General features: G+C 39.3%; 1 protein-coding gene across 1 annotated transcript in view; it reads left to right on the top strand.

Annotated features, from left to right (window-relative positions):
- Positions 1–5,979, top strand: part of WDR72 (WD repeat domain 72) — a 109,304-nt gene extending 103,325 nt beyond the window's left edge. Inside the window, exons 18-19 of the mRNA XM_009948463.2 lie at positions 12–110; positions 5,924–5,979. Of these exons, the coding sequence (XP_009946765.2) occupies positions 12–110; positions 5,924–5,979 (155 nt within the window). The remainder of the gene's footprint in view (positions 1–11; positions 111–5,923) is intronic.
- The last annotated feature ends 9,752 nt before the right edge of the window (positions 5,980–15,731 follow it).

The raw sequence follows: 15,731 nt of genomic DNA, 5'->3' as shown, positions 1-15,731 counted from the left end.
TATTGCTCCAGTCAGTGCGCTGAAGCATGACAAGAGCTCAAACTCGGCAAACTTCCCAGATGTGGAGGATACGCCTGACAGATGTGTCTTGGAAGAGTCTGAGAGTCCAGGTGAGAGGCACTTAAAGACAGTCACCAAGTATCAAGTGATAAATCTGACACAGCTTTTGGGTCTGTAAAAAAAGCACGTTGTAATGCTGTTTCCTTTTTAGCAGCTGCAATGTCAAATTAATGGTCACCTCCAGGGGTCACAGTGTGGAGCTGTTATCCTTTCCTCTTTCATCAAGAATTCAGGTCTTAGAAAGGATAAAGGCTTTATGACCAAAAAGAAAGCTGACACTACTAGTTCATTATAATTAATTTTGGACTACACTGCTTACTTAATATATGTACGACGTCTGACCCTTTGAAGGTAGCATGAGATTATGAAAAATTAGAAGGACTGTATATACTGCAGTTGCGTGCAGCAGCCAACATTCAAACCTGTATTTCTGGAGGAAAGCAAATTGGTGGTGTTAAATAGCTTGATTCCTTTCTTTAAATCAGCTCACAATCATTATTTCATTTTTAATGGCTCTTAACATTGATTCTGCTAAATACAGGAATATCCATAAAGTGCATCATTTTTGGTGACTAAAAGATTTATCTTCATGTAGTTTCATTATCTTTCTCATTATGGAATATCTATGAAATTTATTAAATGAATCCCAAAGGGAAACAATTAAATATAAAGTGTATCGAGTCACAGCTGATTAAAAACATTCTGTGTGACTAAATACTAGATCTTTTAAGCAAACTGTGAGCTTGACCCATGTAAACCATAGACGTAACCTGCACGTAGTCCTCATTAGTGAAAGTGTTAAACATCTTTCTTCACTTGATATTTTCCTTCCCTGCTTTATCTAGTTCTGTGTACCCTCTCGCATCTTTGTGTGCTGATCCGTGTATCATATTTTTGATTCATCGTCTCTGCGGCCTGTCAGCTTAGTTAAGAGATTTCCAAATCTTGCAGCCTGTGCTGACAGGGGGCAGCTGCCAACAGTCCCCTGATCCTTCCCCAAGGAACACAGCTGAGATTTAATTTTCAGTCAAAGGGTGCAGTCTGAAATCCATGTCAGGTCCCCTAAGTCATCTCAGAACCCAGATAGGACCCATGTCTGGGGGATTATATTTCAGCACACTCCACTCCTCCAAGATTCCTTGGGAGTTCAACTGCTGTCATATACCTGATTTGAACTACATTGCCTTTTCATCTTTTCCACAGAAATGAGCACCAGTGTGTGTTAGAATAATTGAAACCAATGAATTGTCGTATTCATTTTAAAGCCACATAGGCTTGGACTTAATGCTGTACAGCAGAAACCAGCCTAAGATTTAGACACAAATAGATAAGCAACTTGGGAAAGAGCCGAGTTTAATTCCTTACTGCACCTACAATCTGTGGTGTATGGCACCTCCTTCAGAGACTGTCTGTAGTCCCTTCAACAAAGATTATGGCAAAAAAATGTAGGTTGTCCAAGTTCTGATTTGTTCTGAGGTCAGAAAGAGTTAAAACAAGGTGGCACTAGAGTGTTCGGGTGACAATTAATGTACCTTAAAGATAACATTCATTGTAGCCTTAAATTAATTCTGTGTGGCAAAGTGTGCACATTTGGATGGGAACTTTAATATCCAGTTTCGCACTCTGCATATCCATGTGAAGTGATGGGAAGAATAGAAGCCTGTCGGGAGGTGAATATTGACTGGCAAAAATACATGTTGATAAAGCATCTAAACTTAAAAACTGGGTTCCATTCGGTCCGTCTAACATCATTAAACTAGTAATAAACAACGAATTACTCTGGCTTTTGTTTCTGTCCATTCCTGCATTTTAAGACATCTTGTCTTATAGGTCTGAAAACCTCAGGAGATTTCACTACTGGTCTCACTGCTTTCCACTGAGAATTTGTGGCTTGGTTGTCATGGAGACATCGTATTTCTCCAAGAATTGCTCATATTGATCCGTGGACAGGCGTAAATGGCCAGGCGAATGTGAGGAGTAAAGGGGGTTGGGCAGTACTATAAAATGACCAGAGGTTATGGGTCGGAAATAAGCTCATAGCAAACACTTAGGTAAAGAGAAAGAAACAGTTTCATTTTGTTTCAGGATTTCGTTTTTGCACTTTACGCCATTGTCTTCTTTCACTATAGACTGAAAGAAACTTGTTAGTCACTTGTCATGTCAGATCTTTGGTGCTTGTCCTGACACAGCTGTCAGCCTTCCAGCTCTGTGCAGTTCAGGGACACACAACAAAGAGCTAGGAACATGAATTATTTATTGCTCCTTGTGCGGATGAAATTCTGTGATAAGAAATTAAGACACTTCTGCCAGAAGTGCTTGTTTGAAAGGAAAGATTGGTAACACAATGCATTTACTTAAAACTTACCACTTTTAGCGGCAAATGTTGAAACAATAGTATGATATACAGTTGGCTATGATTTTCTCTAGTGTTTCTCAGGTGCTTTCACTTTGAATCCTATCTTGAAATCTGAGAGTGCCTGGAAGGTCAGCATTTGTTTTGGTGAAACCTGCGACTTCAGAATCTCTCTCACACATATTTGAAGTCTGGGCAAACTTACAAGCTTCATTTATAAGTTTTTATTTAAAAGTATGTATATGTGTTTTGGGAGTCTCTTGCACTTCACTTACAATCTGTTGTGATATGTGTGAAAGTGATGTTAAGAAGTATATTGATTTTATTATCTCTTCTAATGAGGAAAAGGTGAAAATATGACAATATACCTGCAAGGAATTCCAGCTATTCCTAGAAAGGGTCCTACCAGAATCGGGAAGGCTATAGAGCAGCTGTCAACAGACATATCTGTGCGTTGTGTTTTCTAATTAAAGGTGCAGTCTCTAACGTTGACATTAGACTGAGAGTCACTTTGAAGTGATTTAATTTTCTAAAAACACATAAAGTTTACTCTGCTTACTTTACTTTCACATTTTCTGTGTGTCTGCACTTGTTCTCACTGCTCCAGGTGTGGGCCTCCAGCAATTGCAGAAAAAGGCATATACTCAGATGAATAGCAGGAATCCATTTGACTACCCGAGACAGCAATCTGAGATTTACCTGTGATTTCTTGTGTTCAGTGTGTGATCTGAACTACTCTCAGATAGGTAATGAAACCCCTCAACCTGCACTTTTCTCTTGGATAATTCACAGTAAACACTTTTCACATGTGATGGACACAAGTAAATATCAGACTGCAGTTTCTTGTCTAAGCAAAATGGATTTTAGTTGCTGCCTTCGTGTGCTTACAAGCTGCCATTACCTGTGATAGTGACTCATGGCTGTTTTAGCCCCCTCACAGAGGAGGTGCTAGGCTTCTCTCTCAGATGCCTAATAGTAGGTTTATCACTGCCATTTTCCCCACATGCTGAGGACCACTTCTGTTTGACATGCAAAGCCTTGGCTTTTCAAACTTGTCTCTGCTCTGGCCTTGAACATAATAATCAGATAAGAATTACAGCAGCTTTTTGTAAAACTTGACTTTTAGTCATATCAACCCCTGTAAAGAATTCACTATCCCTAAGAGTGTTTCTTTAATATAAATAAATATTCCCAGCAGTGTTTTCCATTTTATCAGATAAATTTTCCATATTTAGGGAAACAGAGAAAGAGGCTGAACCTGGGTGAACACGGATGTATAAGTCAGACCTCTAGGTCTGACCTGTTCACCAAGTTTTCTTGTACAAAAACCATGGTGGAAAATTCACATGTCCAGAGGGCAGATCATCTTGGCCAAAGGGAGTTGCTTGAGATGGGTTTTAAGGGGATTGAAAATGCTCAGAATTTTGTCAGTCAACATCTAAGAGGATTGCAGCAGGACTTGACACAACTGGAGTTGTCTTAGCGTTTATATGTGGTGCAGTCCCATTAAGGAGGGTTCTGCGAGCATAGCTGTTATGAGAAAAAGGCATAGGTTTGAGCTGAAGTCATGAAAACTATGTAGGCACAGGGGCCCCTTGCTTCTTATTTCTCCCAACAGATATATTGCACTAGACTAGGCAATGGACTATTACGTCACTTGGTAATAGAGGGAAATGGAGCTGCCTTAAATGGAAGGTTGAGTTGGAAGCTGCAGGTGGAAATTACAGTGTTTTCTATCTTTTGGATGAAAACCGTGTAAACGATAAGAACCCCATGCGCTTATGGCCTTCAGTGGCCGGACAATCTCTGCCTGAGTCAGCTGGTCCCTTCTGCAGCTCATCATCTCTCCCACCCCTTCATCCCAAAAACATTGCCCATATTAAATTTTTCCCTCTTCATTTTTTGACTTTTCAGGACAGAATGTAGTTCTGGGTGTATCACAAATAATGGTGAAAATCTGAGCAGTTTTCGCACTCTTGCTTAGTTGCTTGTCCTAGATAGACCTCGGCACAGAGATGGGAAAGATCTCTGTCCCTGAAATACAGTCTGTGGGAGACAGAACTGCAGCAAATAGAAATGAGAATGTATCAAGAACAACAGTTCTTATTAGCCACAGCATGCTTAAAAATACAGGACTGAAATTGTGATTGGCTTGTTATCAGGCAAGTTATAATTACCGAATATTCGCTTACCAGCTCCAAATTCCATCCACTGGAGAGTACGTTGCTTAAATCAGCATCGTGTCACCTATATGGCTGTTGATCTGTACGCAGGCAGAATGTAAAAGTAAATATTCAGTAAATTTGTAAGTATGAAGCACCTGCAAACCCCATTATTTTCATTTTCTGTATTTGCATTATCGTGAAAAGTAGGTAGCAGTAAATAAGGGCTGATTCAGGAGTGGAGCGCTGGAGGTTGTTGATGATGATGAAGAGGATGCAATGTAGGGGCAGCCCGCTGATCACAGGCACTGATGGCCCATACTGCTCAGTGGCTGTGTATAGACTGTTGGTGCCTAGGAATTATCCCAGAAAGAATTTCTGGAATTTCCAGTGTAGGCACAGATGAATCCATAATAATTCCACTGCAGTAGATGTAGTGTCACATCCTATCAGCATTCTGGGTTACTAGTGTCATAACGCATAGGTTTTGCTTTGTGGTTTTTTGGGTTTTTTTAGAAGTAAATCAAACTGTAAAGCCAGAAGACTACATCGTGGACATCAAGAAAACGTGTGTGTGTCTGTGTCTATGACACAGATAGACAGAAAGATGATAGATAATATGATAAATTTACCAAATATCATTTATACTGGGGAAAAAAATAGCATGTGCTGCTTTCTTGATGTTCTTGCACTCATGAAAGGTGTTGTACCTATTTAAGCAGTGTTTCTGATACAAGTGATATTTAAAATTCAGGTTATAAATATTACCATACATCAAAGAAGAAGAAATCAAGAAGATAAAAACTGATGATTGAGAGTGCTTTTCTGTGGAATTCCAATAAGCCATGACAGAATTAAAATATAATGACTTGTTAGCATGACTTCCAGTTACTTCTGTTTTCAGCTATTGTAGGAATATTTCTGCTGAAAGAAACAACATATAATGTGAAAACTATATTTGCAGAGGAAATGCAAACAGTCTGTTAATTTAAAACAGAAATTATCTTTCTGCTGACCCACCCGAATGTTTTCCTTTAAAACAAAAAAGGAAGAAGAAGGAGAAAGCTATTCAGGAGAAAACTTTTGAGGAATGCCACACATTCTCTGGAGCTGTTTGGGTTCCATATTGCTTCTTGTAGTACAGCAATTATAAAGCAAACAGTCAGCTGGAGGTAGATTTTTTAACACTAGCATGTTGGTACTGAAAGTTTTCATTCCATTACAAAAATTACAGAGTTTATTACTCTATGAAAAGATTGTAAAATAACTTATTTTTTAAAAACAAAATCTTGCATATTACCTCAACCTGTAAAATCATTAAGGCAGCTGAATGCATTTTGTTTTCCAGATGACATGAAGCCTCATCCCTGGATAAATAAGGTGTGCTCCTGTAAGATGTGTTAGAAAACGCTGCCTAGCTGAATTAGAAGATGCACAAGAATATCCCAGAAATATGTGGCGCAGACAAACAATGGCTTGTTATATTTATTACTGTATACCTTTAACAGTTCATTTTCAGAAGAAATACCTTCCATAAGATCAGCTTATTTTTGCTGATTTATTGGCTTCAATTCACGCTTCCATCACTAACAGTTTTACATTTATTCAATTAAATTTAGATAGTTCTAACATAGAAAATATCAGCTCTTTATTTTAGATGTTTTTTCACTAGTTTGTGTAGTAATCCCAAATCTTACAACTTTGATTGACCATGAAACAATTGCATCAATTTTAATATTCTTTTACATACATCAAATTTAATTTTTTCTCTCTCCTTGCTTCTGACTTTTATTACCAATAACATTTTAACCCTGAGCAAAATGAAATGCATTTGAAATAATTAGATTTTTTTAAAGGAAAAATGCACATTTTGAATTAAACATGGACTATTTAGAAACAACTAAAATACAAAGAATGTTCTGTGCACTGGAGAGCATGGGAAATTGATTATAAATCTGGTCATGCCCAGGATGTAAATTTTCCTTTTCTATAAATGGTGCCATCACCATCATCTGTAGAAATATAGTACCAATAAGAAGCTGGAGAAGCCATTGGAGTCCTCTTCTGAAATTATGTACTTCATTGAATTTCTGTTGGTGCTTCTTGGGAAAAGCAGCTATACATTTTTGTGTTTTTAAAAAAATACATCATTATGTTTGGAGAATATTTGCAGCTATTAGACTCATTTGTCACCTCACGCTCTGGGTGATTGATGCCGTTTCAACAAATAACGGCCACCCAGAGCCATAGGCTCACTTCCTGTATTGCCAAGAGCTGGAGTGCTGACGAAGTCAAAGGGACCTGAGGATGTGCTTTGCTGGATCTGTAGCTTATGGTGGGGATCACGGTCTGATGTTGTCCTTCCTAACGGTCACATTAGCCGTGACCTGCCTGGACTAGGAGCGTGAAGATTTCTTCAGTGTGGAAAGGTTCTCTGGCAGTGAATCTCTTTCTTACTTGTGGGGAAATGTCATGGCTGCAGGAGTGACAGAACCAGGTTTCTGTTGCCATACTATGGCTTGGATGTGGTTAGACATGAAGCAGATGTGAAACCTTCTTTCTTCTGCTCTTCTGTAGCCCATGAGTCCGTACCTCCAAGTGCAGCGTATGGCAGCAAGAAACATTGCGTGGAAGGGCCTTCTGCGAAGCAGTATTTCAGTTTTTACTCAAATAAAGAATATGTCATTAAAGTAGGCTGCAATCTAGAGAAGATAAAGATTTTTAATGCTATTTTTCTGTAATTCTAAATACCATGAAAAACTATATCTTTTACGAGAAAAGTCACTGTTTTTTACACGTTTGCTATTTTTCAACTTTACTTATTCTTAGAAGGCATTTTCCTATGTAAAACGTATCTCTTGTTTATATAAGCTCGTATTTGGATTACTGTGACTGAACAATCTGGATGTTCAGTGTTACAGCTTTGTTCTTTCACTTACTGTGCTGGATGCCTGGAATAATTTCATTGACTTATTTATATTTGTACAACACAACTGAGAGCAGAATGTATCTTCAGCTGACATCTATCCTCTTCTGAACTTTTATGGTTAACTCAGAGTTGCAAACATCAAGAAGTTAAAAATAAGATTGCAAATATAACTACAGGAACAAATAACACTGCAGGAACCTTGCAGACAGTAAAACAAATGGCAAGTAAAGGATGGACCTCACTGTCTCCTTCGCCACGCATCCTCGTCAACAGGCGCCTCTAGTTTGCCACAGCAGTCTTCCAGTGGCATTGAGGAGTCCGTTTCCCTTCACAGCAAACATGACTGCTTTGCATCAGCATCTGCTCACATGGGCCAGCTCTGTTCTTAGTGCCAGGGTAAGAAATCTCCTTAAAATTTTTTCTGCTAAATATTTTAAAACCTGGTGTGTTCAAAGAGGTCTCATAGCTCAAGGAATTGGCATTGTCCGCAACACCCACTACTGCTATAGCAGCAATTACATTTGTGCAACACAATATTTGATTGCTTGTCTTTAATTCTGCAAAGCAGTGCACATCAGCAGACTGCCAATACAGCCAGCCTTTGGAATGGTTTGTGCAGTGGTGATTGGTGTTTGGCACATGCTTATGCGTGTTTTGTGTTAATTATAATTACAGTATCAGTAAGGTAAGGCAGGAGCATTTTTTATTAGGTACATTTATTTCCCAGTGAAGCAAATATATTTCCCATGTGGTCTGGATGTCTTTCAAACAACCAGCTTTACAGTATATGCTCAAGATGAGCACTTGCTTAGGACAATCTTAGTGCACCAAAGTGACCGTTTTAGAGCTATATACAAAAATACGTACTAACCTCCTGACATTGTTTCTTGTAAGCAGTAACTGAAGAACCGGTTCTATATTAATGCACTCTCACATACCACTGTATTCATGCTTGTGGAGATTAATTTTACAATGAAGTTGCAAGGTAATTATTTTAAATTAAATATTTTTCTGTTGGGTTGCACTGAAGGAGTCCTGCCAAAAGGAGTAATATGCTAATATTTTAGAGTAGTTGTCTAAACTTTAGATATGGGGTAGAAAATTCATGAGTACCTAAAGTGCTTAAGCAGCAAGGTTGGACTTTTTTCATCCAGAAGTCACAGGGTCCAATGAACTGTATGGCTCAAGTTGTGGTTTCATAGTCAGGGCAATTTCTCCCCACTCCAGCCGTGTGCTTCCGTGTCTCCTCGCTTCTGTTTGCACTAGTGCTTGGATGACCAGGCGGTGGCAAGACAAGCACTGCCCTCAGCGCAAAGAGCAGTTGTGGGGTAAGCAGGCCAGGGCAGGAAGAAGGCACAAGTACCATGTAAGTGGGGGACAACCCACACATATATCAGCGTCGTCGCAGCACAAAATTGGAGTTTTAAGGTGCCATATGCAGGGGTCTTTCTTGAAAATAGACTTTCGGCTTTCAAATCCTATAGGAATTTTTTACGGTGTGTGCATAATTCATTAGATTATTAAAAAAATTTTAAAGGAAGTTACTGGTCCTTTCATATAAGCCCAAACCAAACCTCATTGATGTCTCTTTGATTTGAGGGATTTTGAGTTTTCCAAGTGGTTCATACTTGCTAAATGGTCACTGACCTAGATTCCTGCCTGGAAATATCCCTAAACTTTGACCAACTTATGCTCCAAATCCAAATATTATATTTTGAAATCTCTTGTGCTATTTAGATGTTTCAAATTTGGTTATTCAAATCAACTGCTTCCCTTTTTGGGTTGTATTTTATTGAGCAATGCTCTTCCCCATTCCAATGAAAGCTGTTCTGAAAACAAATGGGCATGGAACTTGAAATATGTATATATGAGATTCAGTGTTTCTTTAGAAAAAGAGACACTTTAACAAAACCTCTATGTAACAGGGCTACAAGCCCCAGACAATACCAGGAATCTAGCAAGGAAAATGATTTTGTAAGTCTGACTGAGCTGAAGTGTTGAAAATTCAGAACAGAATGGGACAGGTGCAATAAGCAGCATTACCTCTCTCCAGCTTTTTACTCCTTTTGAAAGAACGTGTTCTCTGAAGGCAGACCAGGGCACAAATCTCCAGGTCTTTGTGCCAATGCTGAGTAGCATTGCACACACGTTCCTGATGAGGAATCTGGAGACAAAGTCCTGCTTCTTGCAATGGATATTTCTGCTGAATGTCGAGGCCGTTCTTCTTGCATGAGAAAAGGATGCAGAGAAATTTCAAGGGCTGGTCTTCCCCTTTTTCCTTCTCATGGGGTATGAACTGCTAGGCAAAGCTCTTAGAATTATTACTAGATTTTGAGTTGGGTTATAATTTGAATTCATAGACCCTCAAAGTGAAAAGTCGTCACTCGTTTTTGAAGAAGCAATACTGAACTTGGATGCAACATGAACTTCACACAGTAACCCCAGGCTGCCTGGTTGGGGACCCTGGGATGTTTGTTTCTTGAATGACACCTGCTGGAAAGTCTAAAGTGTGTCCAAGATCCACGCTGCAGGACAGAGGCACGTCATGCAAAGCCTACCTTCCCCTCTTCCCATGACTTTGCGTGACCTGGATATGGTGTGGTGGGTAAGTACAAATATAGCTGGCAAGGTGAAGCACTGCAAGTTGTTAAACAGTACTAGACATTATGAAACTTAAGAAACATCTGCAGAGTTTTTTTGGAGTGGACTGTGCATTTGATATGATTCTTACACAGTACAAATTTAATTGCACTTATCTTTTTCTTTCATGTATTTCCAGAAACCTTAGCTTGAGGGGACAGAGTTGTGCAGCCTGAATTTACATGGTGGTTTGCAAACATAGGGATAAAAGTTGGTTTTCTTCCTCTACAATATTCTCAATAAGATAGCTGTGAAAAATCACATCACCGGAGTAAGTAGTATATATTGTTTCATTAATACATTACTCCCTCCATTTTTACAGCAACTGGGAGATTTTTATTTTTTTTTAACAATTGGAACCTTAATGCTCAACAGAAAAATATTAACAATATCCAGCACTAGAACATACTAATATTTTCCTTACTTATTCTCAAATTTTATCCAAATAATATGTAAACTTCTTGATAATAAGAACCTGGGGAATTTGTACTCTAAATCATTATGAATTTTCCACACAGAAACACATGGTAATAAAAGATTCTGTTCAGTTTCAGAACTTCATTTTCTATAATCATGCTGGCAAACAGACTTACAGCTCTGCCCAGTAAACAGAGCGTACATATTTTTGTTGTTTGGTTTGGTTTATAGTCTTCCTGCCATGTAGATGGCAGCAGCACTCAAGCCTTGAAATTCACTCCAGCTTTTTCTTGAGTTTATTCCGAAACACCATGTTTAAGAATATTGTTGTGGAGAATTAACTGAGAGCATGATTACTTTAGAGATGGATATCAGCTTGGTTACACATACCTTTAAAGAAGCCTGTAACTTCATAATACCGGTGTTTGAAAGGAAATGTATCATATCTGTCTGTACGAATATAGGTGCCAATATTATTTTTTTTACATTATGATGTATTTTCTTTCTGTAAATTAAATTGCTAGTATTTTTTCTGCTGTGCTAGGTTTCAGGAGACACAGGGTGTTTCTGAAAGTTCAAAAATGTTAAGATTTACTAGGATAATCCCCACGTTTATTTCCTTGCAGAATAAGAATCCAGTAGCAGGTGCTTGAGCAGGAAAGCTGTTGGCTGTGGGCATCCTTGTTGATGATAGAAAGACCGACAGAAGAAGGCAGTAGGATAGACAGTGTAGGATTTTGTGCTATGGGCTCTACTAATCATAGTGCTTCATAAAAAAATATCATTAATTGTCCTGGAAAAAAACATTTGGAAGGTCCAAATATCTTTACCTTGGCATAGTGTGGAATTGTCTGCACTCTGACATTTACTTTGGCTAAGAAGTAGAGAGAGGTTTTGAAAGAGAAGCCACAGAACTGAGACCCAGAGTCAAAGCTGTCTGCAAGCTTCAGTCTCTGCAGCATCAGCTGAAACCTCAGGGAGGCTTTGTGGGATCATCTCCAGGCCCTGGGAGATAAAAGCAGGTGTTACACATGTGGCTGTGCACAGAGGAAAAAAACTAGCACAAAAAAGCATAATGATGGTCATTCCTTGAATGAGGAAATAGTGTTTAAGTGCTGGAGGCAAATGGTGGTGTTTTAGTAAGCTGTAATACCAAGTAGATAAGCACTAACTCCCTCAATGCTTCTTGACCAGTAGCAGCTGAAGTAACAGGGAGATGAAATATCCGATGGACAGCATTTCGTAAGATCCTGTCTGGGGATGCATTTGGTGGAGGTTTAATCCACACTGAGCATGGAATCAGCTAAGGTAACTGCGAAAGTGGGCAGACTGTGGCACTTGCCCATCCTCATCCAACTGCCACGGCTGCAGGTTTGAACAGGTCTGTTCTAGCCTTGTGCAGAAGCTGGGAGAGAAACAGGAACCAGTATCCCTCGTTATGTGGCATGAAGTGGAAACCCTTGGCCCAGTATATCGTCCAGCCATTCGTAGTCAGGCAGACAATCTTCAGAGGGCAGGATTCCACATTGCAGGGTCCATTACAGCTTCAAGCTGCGCTCAGTGGGTGATCTGTGACCAAACAGGCTCCTAACGCCTAATGGAGCTGAGACCAAAAAGCCATTACAGATGCGATCCCTGTCCTGGAGTGACAGCATTCCTCCTGCTTAACTAGTGCTTCAGGTAAAGGGCTAACAAAGGGAAAGTATGAATTTCTGGCTGAGAAAATTAGTAACAACAGTAAAAATAGAATTAACGACGGCGAGAGCAGAGCAGCAACAGGATACAGGTCCCATCAGAACACCGGGATAGCCAGCTTCTGTCTCCCGCGTGCCATTGGGTATGATGCTACAGCTGCTACATCAGAGAGTGCTAATGGGAAAAGCACTTCCCTTCTCGAATCTCTTGCAGATAAATACATGCCGAGAGCAAATATATTTTAACTGCTTACAGGGTATGTTTTGGAGATTTGGTGGGTTTTGCTCTCCATTTCATAGCATCCTTTAAATCAATCTCAGATTCCATTCCAGTGAGCAGATATTTGTCAGAAAGCTGCTTCAAGGTCTAAATGCACGTGTTTGGGGTTTTTTTATGTATTTTCAAAATGATGCCACTGCTTAAGTAATAAAAATATCTTTTCGCTTTTCCTCTATCACACTGGTAGTACACTCAATGTAGTTATGGGAGAGTTCTGTCCCTTGTACCCAAAAATGCATTTAAATTCACACAGCATTCATATTAGTGCTGATTGTTCATGACCTGTGAAGAATACATATTTTAAAAGCTCTTGCAAACTAAAATAACTTTCTGTGTGTTAGTATTTTGTCTGTGGAGTGGAAACACTTGCAAGGCCCTATATTGGAGAAGTTTTGCAAGGATGTAGTAAGAATTGTGTGGGTGATCACAGCATTTTGTAAGTAAAATACACAACCAAAATTATGTAATAAAATCTTGACAGATTTTTGTTATCCCTGCCCAAACTTGTTGGGCTGAATCAACAAAACTATGCGAGCAATATGATACAGAAACTCTGAGAACATGGCTTTCCTTAGAGAGATTTTTGCAGAATCACCTTGGAGTAGAATGGCTCTTTAGGAACTTGAGATTTGCAGCAAGGAGATTTCAAGCTTTTAAAGAAGTTGATGGACAATTTTAATGGATAGGATACTGAGAAAAACATCGGAGAAGACCTCACAAGCAAAGACTCGTTCCAGACACTGTTTCTCATATTTGTTGCTTTAGTTATATGGAGTGACAGCCCAATGAATCACTGGGCAGTCTTTTAGCTTGACAATTTGGGTATTGTCTGAGCAATTAACAGGCAGTCAGCCAGTTGCAGTGGCTGGAGATTAAATTACAGAGGTTCTTTGGTGGTTTCCATAAAGAAATCTCTGGAAAGAGTTAGGTGGATCCACCGTCTGTCATATGAGGAACATGTGTCTTGTTATGTTTACATGTTTATTCACTAAATACTTAAGAATATTAATCCACTTGAGAAGAGTTGATATTTGAAAGACATTTCATGCTTTCATTTCATGTGGTAACCCTGTGCATGAGGAGAATTTATGATACTGTTGGGGTAAACCTTTAGCTTTAATATAATTTTTGTAGGAGATTTCAGAAATGTCTTTCGTGTCTTGAGCCACATCACTGACTAACTGCATGAGTACTTCACAGGTTTCATTCTAGATTTTTTTTTTAAAATTGCCTTCTTTGTTGTTTAAGTCCCTTAAGCAGATATTATTGGTGTTGACTTTTAACATGTAGCAGTCTGTTACTCACTTTTTTACAATGCTTAAATCTATAGATGCTCGTCTGTGTTTCTGCTATTTGGCTGTTTCTTTTCTTCCTCATGTGTGAGAAAAATCCATCACACTCTTCCCAGAATTTTGAATTTTTTCTTCCTCCTGTGATAGGCAGTGGTTAAACTTCCATAGGGAGAGAACAAGGTAAAAGCAGCATTAAGGAAAAATAAAAAGAAGTAAACTCTATTAGCAAGAGTAAATATACCAGCATGGCCAAATTACAATCACACTGACCTCCACGCTGAACTCTGATCTTTTTATGGTAATTCTGAACAGAGCTGCTGAAGGTAGATGTAAATGTCAATACTCTAAGAAGACTGGGAATTTCTGGGAATTTGCATAGGGTACATATAGCCATAAACACAGTCCTGCAGGTGTCAGGTACAGTACCCACCGCACTGAGCTCAAATGTGGCGTTCCTGAAAGGGGGATGGCACTATGAGGTGAATCGCAGCAACATTCTTAGGCATTCAGCCCTTTTTCCTGGGTTAGACTCTGGATTAGACAGGAAAGCGCTGTTGCCAACTCACAGGGAAGGGAGGAGGTAGTTCTGGACATTTTAATGCTTTTACAGCTTCTGTACTAAAAGACACTGGGAATAAGAGGGAAGCTTGCATGGCATCCTTAGAGATAGATCCAGCTCCCTTGCACACGGGTTTTGCCAAGGTTTTGACAAAATGAATCCCCACAGTAGATGACCCCTGTTTTCTTATCCAGTATTCAGTCCCAGGCCGCATCTTCCAGCAGTTTTTATTCAGCCAAAGCTGCTTCCAAAAGGGCTCAGGGGCATCACTTGGTCAGCAGCAATCAGTGGGTTAATACAGCCTGGCTTCTGCCTCTCTCAGATGTTCAGAAGATAATGAGGCGAGGATAGAGCCTGCAGGTTAATGAGATACCCCAATTGGAAGGCAAAAATCTGAGAGGAGAGACTTGGGAAGCAGAAGAGGAAGGGGAATGTGAGGGTCTTTATATTCAGGCGTTACTCAGTTGAGAGGATGACTGGGGCAGGATTGTTTTCCAGTATTATAAAGACCATATGATTTGTTAAAGCATAGCTGAAATTACTCATCTCCCTGGCAAAAATAGTCTGCATTTCACACTCCTATTTAAATCAATACTTTTGGGACTCTGTTATGCTAAAAAAGTAGTGCGCCCCCCCACTCCCCCCAAAACCCCACCAAAATCCAAAGGCACTCATGTTAGGATAGATGGTGGAATCTCTAACAAATTCTAACTAGTGCTTGAGTAAACATTGTTAGAAACATCCATCATGCATTTGGATAAAATCTATTAATAAAATGAATGAGTAGAACTTAAACAAACAGAGAGAGGTAATATAGTAAAAACAATGGCCCTACTACTCGAAGCTGCTGTACTATGCTGTTTTGAATACCGTCATGAAAGCAGCTTACCTTTTTGCTGAATCTTTTCAATGATCCTGGCCTGTAAATGATGCAGCCATGTAAATAACTCTGGCAGTTGCACTTTGACTATATATTATGAAACATAGCTAGTTCCCCATATTTGCATTGTCAAAAAATTCCTCCTTCTTATCAGTATGCGACCTCCTGTCACAGACAAGCAGAATACAGAACCATCTACACAGTCCACAGCGTTCAAGATGCTGTTCTTACTGTTGTTACCAGCAATGACGATTATCTCTAAATGTTCAACAGTAAATCCAGAGGAATAAATGGAAACATTTCTCCTAAGTGGTGTATAACAATACCTGACATTTATATAGCACCTTTCATCTGTAGGAATCCCAAAGTGCTTTACAAAGTCTTCTGGGATCACTTCACACACCACTGAAATGTAGCTATCTCTATGGTGAAATTCAGCTTCTATTCCACACCAATGCCATTGCA

Source organism: Leptosomus discolor, chromosome 11, assembly GCF_034619465.1.
Source record: "Leptosomus discolor isolate bLepDis1 chromosome 11, bLepDis1.hap2, whole genome shotgun sequence".
Lineage (NCBI taxonomy): Eukaryota > Metazoa > Chordata > Aves > Leptosomiformes > Leptosomidae > Leptosomus > Leptosomus discolor.
The sequence above is the reverse complement of the archived record's forward strand: the minus strand, read 5'-3'. Positions and strand labels throughout refer to the sequence as shown.